At 37.4% G+C, this 19,825-nt stretch overlaps 1 protein-coding gene across 6 annotated transcripts in view; it reads left to right on the plus strand.

The window, feature by feature from the left end:
- PTPRM (protein tyrosine phosphatase receptor type M) overlaps window positions 1-19,825 on the plus strand; it is a 506,702-nt gene that overhangs the window by 196,327 nt on the left and 290,550 nt on the right. For all 6 annotated transcript variants that reach the window (XM_074821657.1, XM_074821666.1, XM_074821694.1 and 3 more), the window contains exon 7: window positions 9,099-9,392. In XM_074821657.1, coding sequence (XP_074677758.1) covers window positions 9,099-9,392 — 294 coding nt within the window. The remainder of the gene's footprint in view (window positions 1-9,098; window positions 9,393-19,825) is intronic.

Here is a 19,825-nt window from a genome sequence, read left to right on the forward strand (position 1 = left end):
TAAAGAAACTTATAGGCTAAGAGTAACATCAAGAAATTAATTTTTGTGTAGTACCTTCTTGTCACTCTGCTTTCCAAATTCTGCACTAGGTTTTATCTTTTGGGTTATGATACAAATTAACATTTCTTATGACTTAGTCATCTAATTAAAGAATTAGTATCTATCGCAGTATAAGAGCTTGCACAGTTCTAGTTGCAGACAGCAGGCTGGATAAAGGGCTTTGTTATTAGTTGATCTGGGATTTGCTCTTTTCTTTCTCCTAACTCTTTAATTATTTTGTGTATTTATAAACCTGTATGGGATTTGTCAGAACTTTTTAAAGATGTGATCCTTTTCCTAAAGGCAACTTATATGTAGGACAGTAAGCAAGGTGTAGGATAACTGTTAAATCTGAAAATGTACCTTGGATCTTTCTGAAGTCAATATAGAAAGCATGTGTATGAGAAGCTAGCAGTAAGGGGAAGGACAGGAGGCACAATGGCATAAATAACGAATCAGGCCAAGACATTAAAAAAACAAAGCAAAAGTTTTTGAGGGATAAAAGGTGAGACAAAGTGAGAAGGACAATAGAGTTTATGCTGAGAAGAGATAGAGGAACGTTAGCAGTTAGGCTGTAGGTAAGGATGAGGTTTTTTTGAATCAGATAAAAATTGAGGGGATATTTAAGAGGAAAATGAAGAGTGGAATAATGGAGAGGTGATATGGTGAGAACAGTGTTTGTGATATGAACAGGGGCTGATTGGTGAGGAAGAAACTTGGGCTATGGGTTAGACTGGGGAATAATAGGTCACCAGTAGAAGATGCAAAAGAGCCATAAGGAAGAAGAAACCATTTTCAAAAGCAAGAACATGGTTTTAGTGGATGTGTTTTAGAGACAGTGGAGAGAAGACAAGGAGAAGGAGGTTGCAAATAACCAGTGTATGAAGATAACAAGAGAAAACAAATTGTAATAGGAAAACTTAGATAAGCTATTTGAGCAAACCGATGAAGAAAGAAACAGAGTGGGTGAGAAAAGAATATAATTGTAAGGCAGGGTAGAAAAAATGAGGTTATTTCAGTCCAAACATGAAAAAGAAATAGAAGGGGTGGCCAAAAATGGAAATGTATGGAAATCAGCAAAGTAAGAAACTGTGGACTGTGAGCCCCAATAGGAACGATGAAGCATCTTTCAGACCCAACATCAGTGAAAATGAGGAAGAATGGAGACTGCCTGAAGGAGACAGATGGAAGACTTACTGCATCAGTGACAGGAGGTACAGGAAGCTGAAGAAGTTAGATTGATTTAGGGTGTTGTAATTTATTAGTGCTCCTTTTGCAGTGCAGTAGATGAAGTTATGAAGTGTATCATTAAAGCATTTGTGCTTACCCAGATTCTTTTGGAAAATTTGCATTGGGCACTGTGAACAAGTGGATAGCCTTAGGGTGTAATCCCATTAACTACTTGTAGAGTGGCAAAGTAATTATGGTAATCCCTATTGCCTGTATTGGAGCTTTTATGAGACCACCTGCAGGTCATTCCTTCTGACCTAAAAAGACCTATTTTAAACATTGTGCTATAAAACCTTAGATGACTATACTGAAATAGCAGCATTAGGGGCTAATTAGTAAATATGCTTTCTTATTGATAGCATATAATTAGGAAATGGTAGTTCCTAATATTTTCAGCTGCTTTTCTGCAGTATTAGTTAGCAGAATTCAAAGATAATGGATTGATTTCAGTGCAGTTATATCTTTTTTTAATCCATCACTATCAATAAATCATGAAAAATGTACATTTACCCATATTGCATGTAATCCTTAGTATACTTGGGAATTACTGATGGCTTAATAATAGTATGTGTAGAAACAGTGGTGTAATTACTTCCTGCTCTTTGTTGCAAACAATGAATCTAATTCTCTTCTCATTTACACTGGTGTAACTAAACTGACTTGAGAGGAATTTTCCTGGAATTATGCTGCTAGGATGACAGGAGAGTCAAACCTAGCGTTTGTAAGTTAAAGAGAATCAGTTCTTCACATTTATTGTGCTCTGTTTCATTCTGGTTACTTTACTTCTAACTCAAGTTGCAGATAAATAAATCCTGCACTGGAGTTTGGATTTTTTCAAAATATCTTTGCTTTTAAGTGGAATGTTTGCACAGTAGAGTGGGTTACAACTCCATACAGTGTTCATTCTACTTCATTGTAGGCATAGTTTCACTAAATAGGAACTTTATTCTAAGTAGATTCCAGTTACTTTCTTATGTAAACCTATTTAAGGTTTGTAGTGCTGCTGTGGTGTGAGGTTGAGCAGTTCAGGAGACCAGGTACCAAAACTTTTGAAATCAGCGGAAGGGCTGCTAGTATCAGGTGCTGCAAACCAAATCTGAAATCACAAAGGCATAGGAATGAAATCTTGAAGATGGGAGATATGTAAAACACTGTCAAATGCTCTTTTTTCTTTTTTTACCTGAGCAGAGATGGTTATATCAAGGCTTAATCTGTATGGAAGGGGGGAAAAAAAAAGGCAATTAGAGCTGTCAGTTAATCCCATGTTATCTTATTAAAGAACTGTAAACATGAATATTGTCTAGTTAATGAGCAAAAAGCCTGTCAGTGAACAATTAGTCTGTCCTTAAACAAGAAGAAAAAAAAGTTGTTTTTTTAAAAAACTTGTTTGTGTTATCTTATATGCCTTTTAGAGGACGGTGAAATAAAGTATTGATTGCTCTATTTAAATAAATCCTGAAGGGGAGGTTTTCAATTTACCTGAGTGTTTGTTCTGATAGTAAAGGCTGAAAAGACAAGTGCCTTGTCATTGTGTGTGCTCAAACTACACAGTTTCCTCATCTAAGTTTGTCAGAGAATTGGATTGAAATGTCACTTTATCTAATGGGAGACATGAAATTGGCCTTGTCGGATCACCCACTTATTGTAAAAAACAGCAGTTTGCATCTAATAGGTGACATAAAAGTAATCAAACATTGAGCAAAAGGAAAATAGTAGGGTGGAATTGATTAAATGTATTTGGTGAAGTAAATTAGACTTCTACATATAGTTCCTAGATTGAATTTTTCTGATAGAGGGGAGATCTAACACAGATTAGATTTAGGAGAACAGAATGAGCCTGTCTGAGCAGACATCAGATTATTACAGAGTTCAGACTGCTTATTGAGTTCAAACAAGGTAAACCTAGGTGTCAAATTGGTTAAACGGAGTTTTGTTAGGTTTTTTAACAAGGGCATAGAAAGGTAGCCATCTGTAATGCTGGCAGCTGAAATGTCTGCATCCTTCCAAATGGAAGATTTAACGCTAGGAACAGAACCAAACCTCTTCTGGACATCTAGAGCAAAGAATTTATTCTAGAGGGAAAAATAATTTTGAGATCGAGACGCAGTAAGAAAATATTGATGATTGCTTACCTGTGGTATCAGTTGTTCTTGTACATCAAATATACACAGGTACTTAATGTCTATTTTCTCTGTCTGCCAACTAACCTTTCATCCTGAATCCATCAGTCTGTACCCCTTTTTTACTAACAGTGCTGGTATTAGGACTTATCTTTATGGTTACCTGACAATTCCTGTCATGAAGTCCTGCTTTCAGATGCTCGTATTTTGGCAAACTGACTTCAGGCTGATATTTTCCAGTGTGGGTGTGTGCCTCAGCCTGAAGGTTTTGAGAAAACCTCCAGCCGAAACAGTTGAGATAGTTCAGCCATCTTAGCAAACTTGGCATATGAAAGTGCTGAAGACTCTGGGCTTTGAAGCAGGAACTTTTTTTCAGGAGGGTAACGGTTATGTCAAGAACACCTGTTTTTCTGTTCCTGTGAAAATCTGTTTTCAAGTATAGTCAATTTACAAGCCACTAAATAAAACCCACCAAGACCCCCATTCTGATATGTACAATGGAGACTTCTCTGAGTTAAACTCTCAAATTCTCCCCAAATTCTAGATACAGTGAGCAAAATTTAAATGGAAGCACTGATCTGAGCTCCTCTGGGACAGACTGGTTCCAGGCATAGGAATCAAAAGCTGTGAGCTTACCATTCCTGTGCTTTTAGTATACAGCTCTCCACCTCGCTGAGCCCTTGTACAGTGAGGGTAAAACGGTGAGATGCAAGATGTGGATTGCAAGGGGTGCAAGAGCAAGAAGCTTCATACTCAGATGAGGTTGTTAGTGTTGGGATTAAAAGGTATAGCAAACTGGGAGGTGTTTGGAAATGAGAGAAGAAGTAGGTGAAAATTGGGACTACATAAGCACTAAAAACTAGGGAGAAAGACCACAAAGGGTGGAAGATGAACATATATACATACATGCATATGCAGGAATATGTGTGTATATACATATATATGTATGTAGGGGATGAGGGTGGGGGCTGAGGCCAGTGGAAAAGGGAACTGTCTGGAAAGGGGAACTGTCTAGTGAAGAAGGGGAGAGGAAAAGCAGATGCTAGGGAGAAGTATGGTTAGAAGAACAGCAGGAGACTAGAAGGTAGGGAGAAGAGCAGGCACAGAGGTTGTAGATACAGCTTGGGGTGGAAAAAAAAAACCTGCAGTGGGAATTTAGTGGTGTTTGGAACGTGGGGACACCATAGTGTGGAGTGTTTCTCCCACCATAGTGTGGGAGAAAACAAAAACTGAGCAAAGCTGAGAATGGGAAGGTTAGATGTGTTTAGACCACATAGGTAAGCAGATGAGGATGGAGCGAGAGCAGTGCAGGCTGAGGCTTCACTCTTAAGAGTTGGTGAGTCAGGAGTGGGCAGGTTGGAGCAGTTGGGTCTGGGAGGGATCATGTTTGGGGAAGGGAACAACAGTTTGTGCCTAGTTCGGGATAGGTGGTAATAGTAATACTACTACTTCTACTACTACTACAGGGTTTAGCAGGATATCTACTAATGTCCAACTAATTAGATTGTACCAGCACAGGCTTATCATTTGGTTTTTTTGTAAAGTTTCAGAATATGTAAAAAATACAATGACATTTTCTTACATGATGAATTTATAAGTAATTTTAAGAACATTAGGATACTGGGTCAGGTAAGTTTTCATCCTGAACAGTCTCAGTAAAGGAATAGTGTAAAATTAGCTCATGTGTTATGCATCATACTGTTTAGAGATATTGTTTAATTAAATAATAAAATACTTTTGCAGGAATTATTTAAAGACTTTTGAAAAAAATATTGCATGAAGAACTGTGGTGCTTCAAAATCATTGCTGTGTCTTTTGTTATCAGTGGGGGTATTTGTTGCCCTTTATCCAGAATTAAATGCTGAAAAACAGCACTGCTGTCCATTATTCCAAGGGGATGGAATAATTTGCATGCTCAAAAGAGGAGCACAATAATATATGTATAAAAAACCAAAATAGGAAAATGGAAGAAAATAGTCTTAAAATAAAGCTGTTTAGTTGATTTCAAGACTATAAAATTATAATGATATGATCAGTTTATAATAATTAAGATGTTATTAATGTGGACTTAGCATCAGAAATGATTCATACCTTATTTTTATCATTTCACCCACTCATGACGTGCTGAACAGTATCACTTGGGAATGTCATGGCATTGTCTTTCTAACAGTTACTATTTAATTAAAAAAAAAATTAGCTTGCAGGATAAATGTTTCTTCCCTGTCCCTCCACAAATGTAGCATGGCTCATTTTCGCACTCTCTCATCCCAAAAGAAAAATTGAAAAATGTTACTGTTACTATTGAAGAAGATTTTTTTCATTTTTCAAGTTAGCTGTTCTGAGCCACAGAGAAGAAATGTCTATTTTTTGTGTTCTATAATTCACTTAAATCTCAGAGATTTACATTATCTCCAGTGCCATCTCTGTGTGATGCCTTTCCCTCCTTATTAAGATTTTAAAAGAACTGCAAAACATAAAGATGTTAGAATCTTGTAGAAAATGTTTGGAAATTCTGTATAATTTAAAGTACAAAGCAGTGTAAATAAAGGAGTTACCGTTTCAAGTGTTTCCAATTAATATAGAAGCACAAAAGAATAAATAGTTTATATGCATGTACAGCTGCATTTGTTTTTATCCTCTGCATTAGAGAAGACTTGCTCCTTATCATAAGGTCTTTGCCTTTTTCTCATATTTACTGTAAATGATCCATTTATGTAGGGTGAGATTAGAGCATCTGCGTAAAGCTGTCATACGCAGACCTCTGGCTTTATAAGGTGGCCACTGTTTTCTTTCCATAAGGGCTTATGCCCACTGCCATTTGTCACAGAATTTAAGAAGGTCACCTGTCTATCCAAAGGCTAAAAAGTATTAAATTTCAAATTACGCATAAACTTACCTTCTTTTTTTTTAATATTCTGTTCTAAAAGCCTGTCTTTAAAGGGTTTCAGAGTACTGAATAGCTTTGTTTACTTGTTTCAAGAGAGATCTACAAGGAAGAACTCCTCTTTAAGCTAAAGCATCGTACTAAATAGCCACTGCTACAGACTTGTTTCTACAATCAGTTGAAATTCCTTCCTTGAATGTGCACAGCTGTAAAATCACAGGTCTACTGTACCATTTTCATGGTATTAATTGCAAAATAATTTGCATGGTATTTATTTGAGACTACCCCAGTAAAACTGCTTTTAGTGAAAGATGGTGGTGCTGCAGTCTGGTACTTACCTGATTAAGTGATTCAGACTCATCAGTATCCTAAAAAAAATAATCATTCTGCCTAAAGAAGGAATAAATGAATAAGTCAGAAGAACAACTTTCATACTTTAGTCATGAAATCCTCATTGTATTTGGTAGTACATTGTTTGTATTAAAGTGTCTGCTTAACTCTGGGTCTCATGTTTTTAACTAGTCACTTAATAATGAGCATCATATTTGTAATGAAAGGTTCATTTTATATAACCTCAATCTCTGGTAGGAAGACTACTTTTAGTATTTAACTATGTTACTAGTATTAAACTGCAGTATATTCAGGCTTTGCTGAAATAATGCAGCTTGCATTAACCTTTTGAACTGTGGTCACAAAGGAATGAAAAATATGCCCCGAGGGATAAAAAGACAATAAAATACTCTCTATTTCAAGTACTTGTAATACTTGGAATGAATTGGTGTAACCACTAACCTTAGTGACCTAACTCCTGAGTTCGCATTTTGAATGGCACTTCAACAGCCTTTAGCAGCATTTGAAACTTGAAAGTAATTAACTGTTCTTTCAGCATGGCTAAGTAAATGCCTTAGGATGCTCTATGAAAGTTCCATTTAATGTCTTGGTTCACAAAACAGCCTAATGATTTAAATTGATGATAAATCATTTTGAGTCAAGTCAGAACTGTTTTCAGACATGCTCCCCCCCTATGAAGCCATAGTTTATATACTTTAGAAACAATAATTTCAGTAAAACCACAATATGTGTCTAACTGAAAGATGACACCAGTTTGCTATACATTGCTACTGACATTGAACAGTTTTCCCTAGTGATTTGAAAATGTAAACAATATTCTTTTCTTTATGTACTGGAATCTACTACAATATGTTAAACTATTTTTATGTCTATTCCAATCAGTAATAATTAGTAGACATCTTTGGAAACATTCTGGATGGTTACCCACTGTATCATATTCTTCGTGATAGTAATGAATTAGTTTTGTTAAGATGAAAATATCTAATGCTGATGCCTATGTTTGCTGGTTTGTGATGTCATATTTCATCAATTGCTGACAGATTGCACAGATTGAAACTTATGTACAAGTGTACAGTGCTAATTAGAAACATTATATAAGGCATAGCTAATCTTTAATGTACTTAGTGCTCTGTGAGTTAAGTACTCTTTCTGTAAACAAAAAAAGGTAGCATAACAGGATAATTACATGTTTGTTAAAACAGCAATTCTACTGTTTCTCAGGAAATACTAATACTTATTTTCAGAGTTCCTTTCTTCCTTGTGCTTCATTCTTTTATGTTCTTTGCTTTAACTGTGACTTTGAAGTCCTTGAGAAAATGATGAAATATATACATTCAACTTCTTTTCTGTTTGACTACCTATATCTCAACATGTTGGGAAATGGTTAGCAGAGGAGGATAAATCTGAATCTACAGCTTAGGGAAGACAGATGTTCTACGTTCATTATGTATTCTGTGTAGCTTTAAGAAGGTGGCAGTGTTTGCTGATAGATATGTTAAGAATATTGGATCAAACACTGCCTTATTACACCATCCTGGTTTCATTCTACTTGAATATATTTAACCAGTGGGAAGGTGAATTTTATGCAGATGTGATGCATGAAACAGCAGAGTAATCTCCTGGTTAATCAATAGGAGAAAATGAATTTGTTATTTGCCTTTAAAAGAAGATGCTGTCTGCAAATTATTTCTGCAGTCTAATTTAAAATGAGACGTCCATCATGTAATATATAAAAGTAGTTTTAAAATTTTTGCCCACTTTTAAAATCTTTAGAATGCAAACCATCAGGAGATCACACACATGCTTGCTCTGTGAGACAGAGTACTGCTTCTGTGTGGTAGTGAAAATAAGCCATTGCATGAAATAGTCAGACTCATAGTAAAGACTCAAGAATTCCCCAGCTCTCATTTAGAAGCTCTTTCTGTTTAACCATGATAGAGGACCTGAAAAAATGCTACATTTATTCTGCTTACACGGAAGTCTGAAAATATGAAGGCCGAGTAGTACAGTCCGTGAGAAATAATGGATAAAAAATTCATTTTGTTTCCATGCAGAAATCACTGTTCTGGTTATGTCTAAGGATAGACTACAATATCAATTTTAGCTTAAAAATGTTTATTTTGAGTAGGATTTATATTTACATACAGTAAGAACTGTATTTTGATGAGAAAACCTGAGATCATCTTTCTGCCATGTTAAGTCTAGTGAATAGAATTCCAGTTGCACCTGGTTTGAAGTGATATGGTGTAAAACAAAAACTTCAGTTAAAATCTTCAAGTGTATAAACAAAAGAATTTGCATATTGCAGTTTATTGGTAATAAGTTAATCTGTAGTGATGATTTCTTCATATCAATATTTTTATGCAATCTTCAGCTCCAATATAGTAGTAAACCCATTGCTTATTTGAATGTTTTAGAAGCAGTAAAAATGCCAGTATAATCATTGCTGCTTTTTGTAACTTATTGTGCTTCAGAGCCACCAGTTCCCATTGCTCCTCCTCAGCTGTCCTCAGTTGGTGCAACTTACCTGTGGATACAGTTGAATGCCAATTCCATCAATGGGGATGGACCCATTATTCAAAGGGAAGTTGAGTATCGAACTTCAAGTGGAAGCTGGTATGACATACAACCTGTGGACTCCACAAGCTATAAGATTGGGCACCTGGATCCTGACACAGAATATGAAATCAGTGTATTACTTACAAGACCAGGTGAAGGAGGAACCGGATCTCCTGGCCCAGCTCTCAAAACAAGAACAAAATGTGCTGGTGAGTACTCAGAAGTGACTGGGAAGTTGTAAGTATCTTTCTAGGTTGAAAACAAAAGTTATTTCACTAGCAACTTTTACTGTCTACCTTAAACCAGCAGGCTGCAGGAATTAAGACTGAATGCTTTTAAGTATAAGCTATTAGCTTTTGCCAGCTACGATGACCTTGAAACCAGCCTTCAGTGCCACTGTAGATTGTAGATGAAATCATGCCTGTGCATGCCTTAAAGTGGTCAGTGTAGACTGCTGTATAAATAAACAATTTTTACTATCAGGTATACACTGAGCTCTCCCTTTCATTACACCACTTTCTTGCCAGTGTATGTTTGGGTTTCAGGTTAGTTCATCCTTTTTTGTTTTCTTTTTTGGGGGGGGGGGTATTATTGCAAGCTTGATAAAAATTTTGTTTTAGATAAAGTTTATTTTTTCCTTTTTCAATGTCAGGTATATCAAACTTGTAGATAAAGTGGAAGTAGATCCTGTGTAGCAGCAAAAGTATGCGCTGTTAAGTCTCAATTAGCAAATGAGGTTTAGCAAAGGGCTGCTTTCTTGAGTGACTGGTAGCATGTCTTTTCATTAAATGAGATAGTGTGGTTTGTGGTGTTGTGTAGCAGTCTTGGCTCCTGTTTTGGATGTTATAATTAATAGTGCTGACCTCTGACTGTAAAAAGATACAAAGTAGACCTATTATACAAAAGCAATGGTACAGTAATTTTCAGGAAGAGTGGCAGTGGTATTAATTTGAGATTCAGCTGCTCAGAAAATAATAGAGTATACTGTGACCTGCATTTTTTTTTTTTTGTCATTAGTATTTTCCCCCAATATTTTGAATCTTCTTTCTGCTTCTGTAAAGTAGGTGGAAGATAGGCAGAAATGAACCTAGAGGAAATGGGACTGAGCAGATGATATTAGCTTATTGATCCTAATGGTTTAAAGAATGGCTTGGTGTTATTTGTCTTTTTAACAGGAAAAATTACATACTTCAAGAGAAATTATGTATTTCCGTTGCATATGAAAGTAAAGTTACTTTTTGTAAAGTCACCTGGCCACCTGTCAGTGGCTAAATGCATTTCAGTTAAACTGGTCATTGTGATGTCAGACACAGAATGAAATATCGTTGCTGTCAGAATCCCAGTGTTATGTTTTGAAGATGCAAGCTTATGCCAGTACTAACTCTTCGATACTCTTTTTGGGTTTTTTCTTCCTCTCATTAATGGAAAGAAGTATTTAATGAAAAATACCAAAAAGCAGTACAGTTAAGTTATAATAATAGTTAAGTATTTAGTCTTTATAAGATGTTCTTTACTAGACTAAGATAACTTCAGCTTAGTCAAAAGTGAGGCCTAAAAATTAATTACAGTTCCCTTCAGGAGGGTTTCTGGGTCACTGTGCCTTTCATAATAATGTGAAATTATCTGTCTAGACAAGGTAAGTATGTATTTAATACACAGGTACTACAGTTATTTTCAAATAAGAACAGTTTTTCTCATAGTTTGATCATCTGCTTATATGATTAGATAATGTAACATTGGGTGCTGTGTGAGCGAGCCTGTCTGTACTAAAGGGTTAGAGAGTGTGGTGGGTTGATGCCAGCCAGCAGCCAAGTACCCACACAGCTGCTCACTCAGTCATCTCTGGCACGGGACACGGAGAAGATAGAAGGAAGGCGAGAAGACTCATGGACTGAGATGAAGACAGTTTAATAGGTGAAGCAAAAGCTGCACTCGCAAGCAAAGCAAAATAAGAAGTTTATTCACTATTTCCCATTGGCAGGCAGGTGTTTAGCCACTTCCTGGGAAGCAGGTCCTCAGCAAACATAATCGTTACTTGAGAAGACAAACGTCATAACAGTGAACATCCCCCCTTCCTCCTCCTTTCCTTGAGCTTTGATTGCTGACCATGACATCATATGGTATGGAATATCCCCATTGGTCAGGGGGAGTCAGCTGTCTCCGCTGTGTCTCCTGCTAGCCTTTTGTCCACCTCCAGTCTACTCACTGCAGGGGCGGAGTGGGAAAAAGAGAAAGCTTTGAGGCTGTACAAGCACTGCTAAGCAACATTCAAAACACTGGTGTGTTATCAACCTTGATTTAGTCACAAATCTGAAACACGGCACCGTACAGGCTGCTATGAAGGAAATGAACTCCATCCCAGCCAGACCCAGTAGAGAGGGAAATTCAGAATTCTAGTTATATTTAAGAACATCATATGTTTTCTGGTCTTTTCAGTGGTACATACTGTTGAGTATTAAAACATGCCTTCAGTCTCATAAACCACTATGTACTGGAAGTATTTTATTACCTGGTAATGTCTTATAATACATCAACATTATTTGTGTTTTCATTAAGCTAAACAGTAACCCTTTTAAATTAAAAGCAGAAAGTGATGGCTGACTGAAAAATTAAAATTGAATGATGATATTAAATCTGTCTCTACAAATTGGCTTTTTTATAGCAGAAGATCCTGCTTTGAAGGTGTAGTGGTTATTGGTTAACTGTTAGCAAGTGACATGCTAATAACTGGCCCAAGGGCTTAAAAAGAGATGCTGATAAACTAATGACGGTATAATTAAGCTGGGTAGGAGTAAAATAATGCCAGTCTCCAAAGCATACCATAGAATTAATAAAACAAGAGTCTTTAAGAGAAGAGTCATTGCACCTTTTTAATTACTGTGATAATTGTATGCTGCTTGCCTGTTCCCTAGGGGGCCTAGTGAACCACTTGGAGACTTGAAGCAGTATGCTAGACATTCAATAATCTTAATAGTTCTCCAAAGCATTTGAAATATGTTTTCATTTTAGCAAAATGAGATTTCAGAGGCTTGTAATAGACAAGTCTTATCTGTAACTTTAGTAAATAAAAGCATCTATAATTAGAATGCAAAGAAAAAAAATCTCTCCAGAATTGACTTCATCACCCTCAGTGGAGCAGTTACATACTTTCTAGAGTGCTTTGCTTCCTTTCGATGAAATGTAATATAAATGTAAGTGCTCTTTTAGCGTAATGTTCAGGAAGGTCGAGGCATTACATTCAGGTCTGGATTAGATTTAACCTAGAATGTGGAGTTCAGGTTTGAAAGAGGAGTTTAATGGATTTTGGCCATTGTGAACTACATTTGAGTCAAATTTAGGAAAACAGATTTTTCTCGTTTCAAGGTCTGAAATCCAGGCTTCTCCAGGTTGTCTGGAATTTGAATTGCCAGTTGCTGTACTCAAAGCTCCCTCTTCCCACAGCTGCCTTGTATGATATTATGAACCCAGAAGACTGCTGCCATTTAAAATAAAAGGGGAGCAAGGGAAGATGGAAGAAAATTCATCAAGAGATACATGGCAGAACTTTCCATTATACAGTATATCTCAAATTACTCTGATGTACATTTTCACTCTGGTGTAGTTGTAAAATAAGAATTCCAGAGTAGTCACCCACAAGTAGAGTTATTTAGGGGCAGGATATCAGAATGCTTCATACTTCAGAGACCGTTATCTGAGAAATAAGACTGTTGGCTCGGTGTGAGGCTCACAGTGCTAACCACTGCTGTAGTGACCTCAACCACCCACCCATTGCTAGCAGCTAAATAGATGCACAAATATTTAAACCAAAGAAATCACTTTGTATGTAAGCACAGAACCAACAGTGGCTCTGCCATATGGGATATAATAAGTTTGAGGATCTGAGAATCAATAGTTACAAAAAAACCCTGTTATCCCTTACTGAAGTAGATTGGGAATCCTCTAGTGCCTGAAAAAGTCCAGAATCAAATCTTCTCTAAATCTGACCCAAAACCAGTAGAACTATTCATAGTAAAACCTAAGTAGGAATGCTGAAGGATTAACAAGGTAGACTATGTTTTGTAGTTTCCTCTTATCTATATCAATATTTCTGTGGGTAGAATTATTTATTGCAGTGCTTTGCAACATGCTTTGTCTTTTGACATGCGTTGCACGATACAAATCTTGATCCAGTCTGTGTCCTTCCACTCTGATGGTGAGACAGTGCCGCAGTTACCCCTCTGTGCTAAGACACAATTATTGCCCTGGAGTATTTTCTGGAGTATCTTCAAAAACAATCACCATCAGTTTAACCAGTAATTTTCCAGGCAGAGAATTCACACATTCCTCATACAAGGAAGTAACAAGAATGTTTTAATTAACATAGTTCATTTTGCTGTCTCTACCCCATCACCTGAGCTTGTCAGGAGGAAAGCTGTTACTCCCAGTACAACTGAGCTCTTGAATCACTGCTGCAGGTTGTTGTAAACTGTCTGTTACTCCTAGAAGGCTTGTTACAATCTGGAAGAACAGAGAAGAGGAACTCTTTAAATCCCCACTCTTATAAAGATTATTCTTTTTCATTTTATTCATTTTGCTCACTGCTTTGGCTTCAGCTGGGTAATTTTCCAGGGTTTCAAAATTGCTTTACTAGTTCTATGCCACCCACTGGCATCCACTGGCATTGTGAAAAAATCTACACGTGCCAAAATGCTTGCTGATGGAATGAGTATCCTCTTCACTCTGATCAATTAAGACCTCATCTCCTGTTGCCAGATCCTGAAAATGATCAGACATGGACCAGAGCAGCAACCCTGTTTTTACTTGGGAATGTTAACTAAGTTCCTGTTTTTATCCTTTTCATTGCTAAAAGAGGTGCATAACTTACAAGCATGTACGGTCTATAGCCATTTGAAAAACTGTATGGAAATACAGTATTCACATAGGGGACATAGGTTCTCTCTGTTGAAAGTTGTAGCTTGATTCAAAGCCAAAGTATAAAACTCTTCCCCATCTACCCATGTTAGACAGTTCCTACAATTTATACAGTAGTTTACTGTCATACACTCTCAACTGCATCAGGCTGCAACAGACAAAAATATATTTAGGCAGGTGGTATGAGCCAGCAACTGTCTTGAACCCTGCATGCAAAGTCAGTGTGCTCAGGTACACCAGATAGTAGTCCATGCCACCACTTTCCTCCTGCCCCATGACCTGGAGCACTTGTCAGATCCTATAAGATAGACAGTCTGCAGCCCCTGGTGTATGACATCTTGAATACTCAATCATCTTTGCAGTTGGTCTTCCCTATTTTCCACCCTCCCATCTTTTGCCATTAATTCTGTAGTTAGTCTCCCCTCTGTCAGTGTTCATGCCCTAGTCTGTCTTGAATCTCAGTGGTACTTACTGCTTATTTCCATGCCCTTCCCCATTCTATATCACTATTAGGAAAGATGAGTTCCTTCCTAGGAAATTCTCTAGGTTGAAATGGTGGCTGCCTTTCTCTGTCCTTGCAGGCTTCTTTGGATCTTTGGATCTTTTTGTCTCAAGAGAAGAGGAAAGATCTTTGTGTTACTGGGAATTAAGTTGTTCCTTCTTGTTGCTGTACCTTGGGGGACTGTCTGTGAACAGGTTCAGTTTTTTTCAGGCATATAATGAAGTCTTAACATTGCTTAGTTTTGTGATTATAAGAAAACATCAACTTGAAGCCGTACTACAGGTTCTTTTTTAGAGCTTTTTCTCAGAACTTAGCAATTTTCTGAGAAGTTTAAATCAGGGTTGTGCAGCTGTCTTAGAGCCAGACCTCAGATCACAGACACCTGAAGCCTGAGGAGGAGGGTTGCAGATATTGGACCATTTTATTTTCTGTGGAAAATTCAACAGTGTTTCTAAAGTCACCATTCCAAACCTGAAGCTGTAATAAACTTCAGTAGGAAGTTGCACTGATTTATCAGAACAGGAAGTCCACAGTGAACTTATATTTCATGTATGGTTTAATTGTGAAAGTATATTACAGTTTTAATAGAAATTTGAAATGAAGTCTACCTACTGTATTGTTCTTAATGCCTTTCTGGTATACAAATCGTTCCCATATAAGGTCCACTTTCTCATAAGGGTAAAAGCTAGTATTGGATTTTCTGCAGTGTAACAGGTGAATCACAGCTTTTGGATGTGCAGAAGGTAAGCTGATAGATTTTAATAGAATTCCAAGAAAATATTACCTAGTGGGATGTATGTCCATGTCTCTGTGTCAGTTGTCACTTACCTCTGATCAGGAAACAAACAAAAAAAATGCATCTTCTTGGAAAGGGCCCTGCTGAAAATACAAATGATGTCCAGCGATGACTACTGTATGAAAGTTCTTGGAAGCCACTTGCCTGGAAACTGACACCCAGGGTGTTCCTTACTGAGCTGATTTCTCTAATGCTGTCTTACAGAACAGCCTTGACTTGTGTTATTGGAGAACTTCGGTCAAGAAAAAACAAAATAATCTAAATTCCTCCCATAAAAAATCTCTTTCAATCCACTTCTCCTCCTCTTCATCTCACAGTCTTGGAATTCCACTCTGGGAGTCCTTTAAGTCCATGAAAGCAAAAAAATGCAGTGAACAGCAGCAAATGCAGCTGCAACAAAGGCCACTTCTATCTTCAAGAAGGACAAGAAGGAAGACCCAGGGAGGAAGGCCGGTCAGCCTCCCTGGGAAGGTGGTGGGACAACTAATCTTGGAAACTATTTCCAGGCACATAAAGGACAAAAACATGATCAGGAGAAGTCAGCATGGATTCAAAAAGGGGAAGTCACGCTTGGTGAACCTGATAGCCTTCTGCAATTAAATGGTTTGGTAGGTGAGAGGAGAGCAGTACTCAAAGCTGTCTGGACATGGTACTACTGATCAGCCTGCTCTAGTTGGCCCTGGTTGAGAAAGGGTGGGGTGGGGGGTGGTTGGACCAGATGGACCAGACCCTTCATAACTCAACCATTCTGTGATTCTGAATTTCTTGTTGAACTCTGGGAAAGAGGAGCTGTCATCATGGTGTCTATTAAATTCTCTTGGATTCTGCTTTCACAAGCAGGGATGTATCATGATCTCTCCATCATATTCCTGTTCTTCACCATCACTGTATGAATAGTGAGGTACAGCGTGATGGAAAGACAATTGTAGACAAAAGTTTGAGTTCTACCACATCATTCTGGATGCTCTTCAGATTTGTGGTTGCCAGTGATAGGGAAAAATAAACATTTGCTTTTAGAAAATAAAACATTATCAGGGTATCTGCCTTTTCATCCCAAGTGTATTTTTCCTTCAGAGGGAAAATCGCAGGTCAGTTCTCCATTCAGTCAATCTTCAGCCTGTGCGCACAAACATCAGCAACCAAGCAAGCTGGTGTTATGTAGAAGTTACTAATCCCTGCACTTTCGTGTCTTCATCAGTCCCTGAATACGTATTTTTGGTTCAGTTACAGCATCCAGAGGTCTCATTGGAGAAACAGAACATTTTCCCTCCATACCACCTGAAGGGGAAGGCAGGAAGAGGACAAAAAAACTCCTTCAAAGATCTAGGTCTGTTAGCCCTCTCTCTGACACGTGTCAGAGCGTATAAGGAATGTAGACACATTCTAGTGATGATAAAGACGCAGAGTACGAAACCTGACTGTCAGATCAGTTTCTTTTGAGGAGCTCCTCACTACAGTGAGGAGAAGCGTTTAGGATTCTTTCCTGACAATTATAGCTGGATTAATATAGGGGTGGAAACTGAGTGTTTGTATAAAGAACTGCCAGGTAGGACTGTCTTTGGTCGTGTGAAAAGCAGTCATATAAATGGAGACTTAGTTCTTCTCTTTATTCGGTTCCCATTTCAAAACATTTGCCGAAGAAGAAATTAACCTGCTCTTTGAGACAAATGAACCTTCACCATCTTATAGCAAACCTGAGGGGCAAAATTATTAATTTCACATCTGCCAGGTAGAGGGAATGTGAAGAAAACATAATGACCCTTGAGAAAAAGTAGATAATATGATTTCTCCTATGACATATCTCCATCTCCGGATTTGTTGCAGCCTCTTCTTAATTATAAGGATGAGTTCAAAAAACACACACTCAAAAAATTATTTTACCCAACATTGATTCAGGAAGAATTTCTCGGTATGGAGTGAAAAAAAACCCCAGCAAGTTGGGAGTGTACTGGTTATAAACAAAAGACTAGGCACCTTTAATAGAAGTGATAAATTAGGTATACTTCTGAAAAATATTGATAAGTCATTCCTTAGTATTATTCTGTTCTGAACAAATTGGACATGAACCATTCCATGGATGCTTTGGATCTCTCAGAAGTATCATTACTGCAGATTTAAATAAATGCATTGGTACTCCATTATTAAAAGCAGTTAGACATACAGAAAAGGGAATGCTTTGGGAATAGGTGCCTTCCCTGTGAAGTTCCACAGATGCCTTGAATTTATTCTTAACAGCTGTCTGCTGAGCACTTTCTTCCCTCTTATGAGGGCGATTTTCACATCAGTTATTCCAGTTTTCGCATCCAGTTATGCCATCCTGCCTTCCAGTTACAGGCGAACTTCACTTCATTATTAATAATGCTGATCCCTTGGCAAAAACGTTAACAAATGAGACAGGAGAGGATGGCCTTTCCCCTGACTTAGTCAATGGAGAAGGCCAAAGCAAAATCTTTTGCACATTTGAAGTGGACAAAGTATATTTACTTCTTCAATTTATGTCTAAAGTTATACATGTCTGAGAGTGCATATGTGCGTATATACATATACACACACACACATATATCCTCATCAATTCAGTTCTCTTTTTCCTTCATCTATATGTATGAATGTATCACCCCTGCGACCAAAGGGGATTTAGTCTGTAAAGAACAGGTTTTGTAATTAAAAAAAAATGGTTGAGTGAACTTCTGAGCCATGTGTTTTAGGAGCCAAGAAAATAAGATGTCCCATAGACAGTGGAAGCATAATTTCTGAAAGATTTGTCTACTAAATATCGTCACTTTAAGATGGTAATCCCATTTTCCCTTATGACAGACCTGCAAGGCAAGAGGCAGCACCCAGTTAACCAGGAGTCTGCTGTCAAATGGAGTATTTTATGTTAGGCTTCTGCTTGTCTGCCCTGAGCCTCCTAAATTAGGGTGCTAGTTTGTCTCTCATCTTTTGGAATTAAATTCTGGCAGGACTGTGTCAAATTCGTTTAAATTTGAAACAAGTTACTTGGATTAAATTTGCCAATGGTTTTAAAGGGTATTGAGAGATGGAAATGGATGAACAGACAGGCATGCTCCTCTGTTTTATTATTTTAAGGCTCACTCTTTTGTTTGAGACTGTTAGACCGTGTACTATCTTGCCCAGCAGCTTTGGCCAGTTGTAAAAACACATAACTGACAGTTCTACTGGAGCATCTGTGAAGCATGAAATATCCAGGAATTATGTAGAAACACTGAGGTACTTAAGTTTTGAACCTTTTAGTTTTCTTATTAAAAAAAAATTGCTTATGAAAAGTTAAAATCAAAGGTTTGCAGAATGAATGGTACATTAATTCTACCTCACTTAAAAGAAAAACGAACAATGACACAGCTCAGGTGGTTCCATTTTTTTTCAGCACTTGGGAGGCATTTTGGCTTTGCAAAGCTCTTTGTTTTACAAATGTAGAATTGTACACAGAATCCAGTCCAACCTACTGAAGGTTCCCAGGAAGAAGAGCTGGTGCTGTGACCTCTGGGTTTTCTGGTACTACTTTTTCCCATAAAGTACAATTACAACTTCATAGCCTAGACTACAGACTAGGTGTCTAGTTTGAGACCTGAAATCAGGGCAGATCCTGATGAAGAAATTTCCTGACTTTGGAGGAAAAAAAATTCTCTCTTTCTCTTCAGGGTGCTGGGTCACTGCAGTGCAATAAATAGGTAATGCTGTCCTACAGTCCGAGGGTCTCTTCTGGTCAGCAAGTGTGCATTGTGTTTCTGTTTACAACTACAGAAAATAAAGTTGAGACAGTTCAAAGAGCGCTAGATCTCCATTTCTATAGTTTTAAAAGAATAGTATAATTTGGTAATCTATGTAATTACTGCTAAGGGTGTTGGTTAGTCAGGTAGGGGCATTCCTGTGGAACCAAGATTCTTGAAGGCTCTTAAAAACAACAAAATTTGAGGGGGGAAAGCTGCTCTATACTCTTTGTTGCTTCTCTGTACCTACGTGGCTAGATGGATTCTGGCCCAAAGAAAGTAAAACATTTGACTGTGAAGACATCCAGCAAGCAAATACTTAAATATCTAAAATAAAATATTAAATCAAATTCGGAAATGCTGTGTGTAGCATTATCATGAAGTACTGTATTAACAGAGAAAAATGGAGATTAAGACTGCCAGTGAAGTTAAAGAATTAGGGCTCTTGAATTTCAAGAATCGTGTTGTTTCATCTATAGCATGATCATTTTTAGAATGAGACATATGACCAATCATCTAAAATACTTTTAACAATTGTTTTCAAATCTATACTTCTGATGTCTGCTTTTAGCTGTCTTTCAATATAGATCATCCTTTGAGCACCCTTTTTATTATTTTAAATGTATTAAAAACTATCTATGCATTTAGTTAATGCTTATTCATTCTGTTAAGCTTGATCTGTTTCTGGTAAGGAAAAAAGAGTGT

The sequence above is a fragment of the Strix aluco genome, chromosome 1 (assembly GCF_031877795.1).
Source record: "Strix aluco isolate bStrAlu1 chromosome 1, bStrAlu1.hap1, whole genome shotgun sequence".
Lineage (NCBI taxonomy): Eukaryota > Metazoa > Chordata > Aves > Strigiformes > Strigidae > Strix > Strix aluco.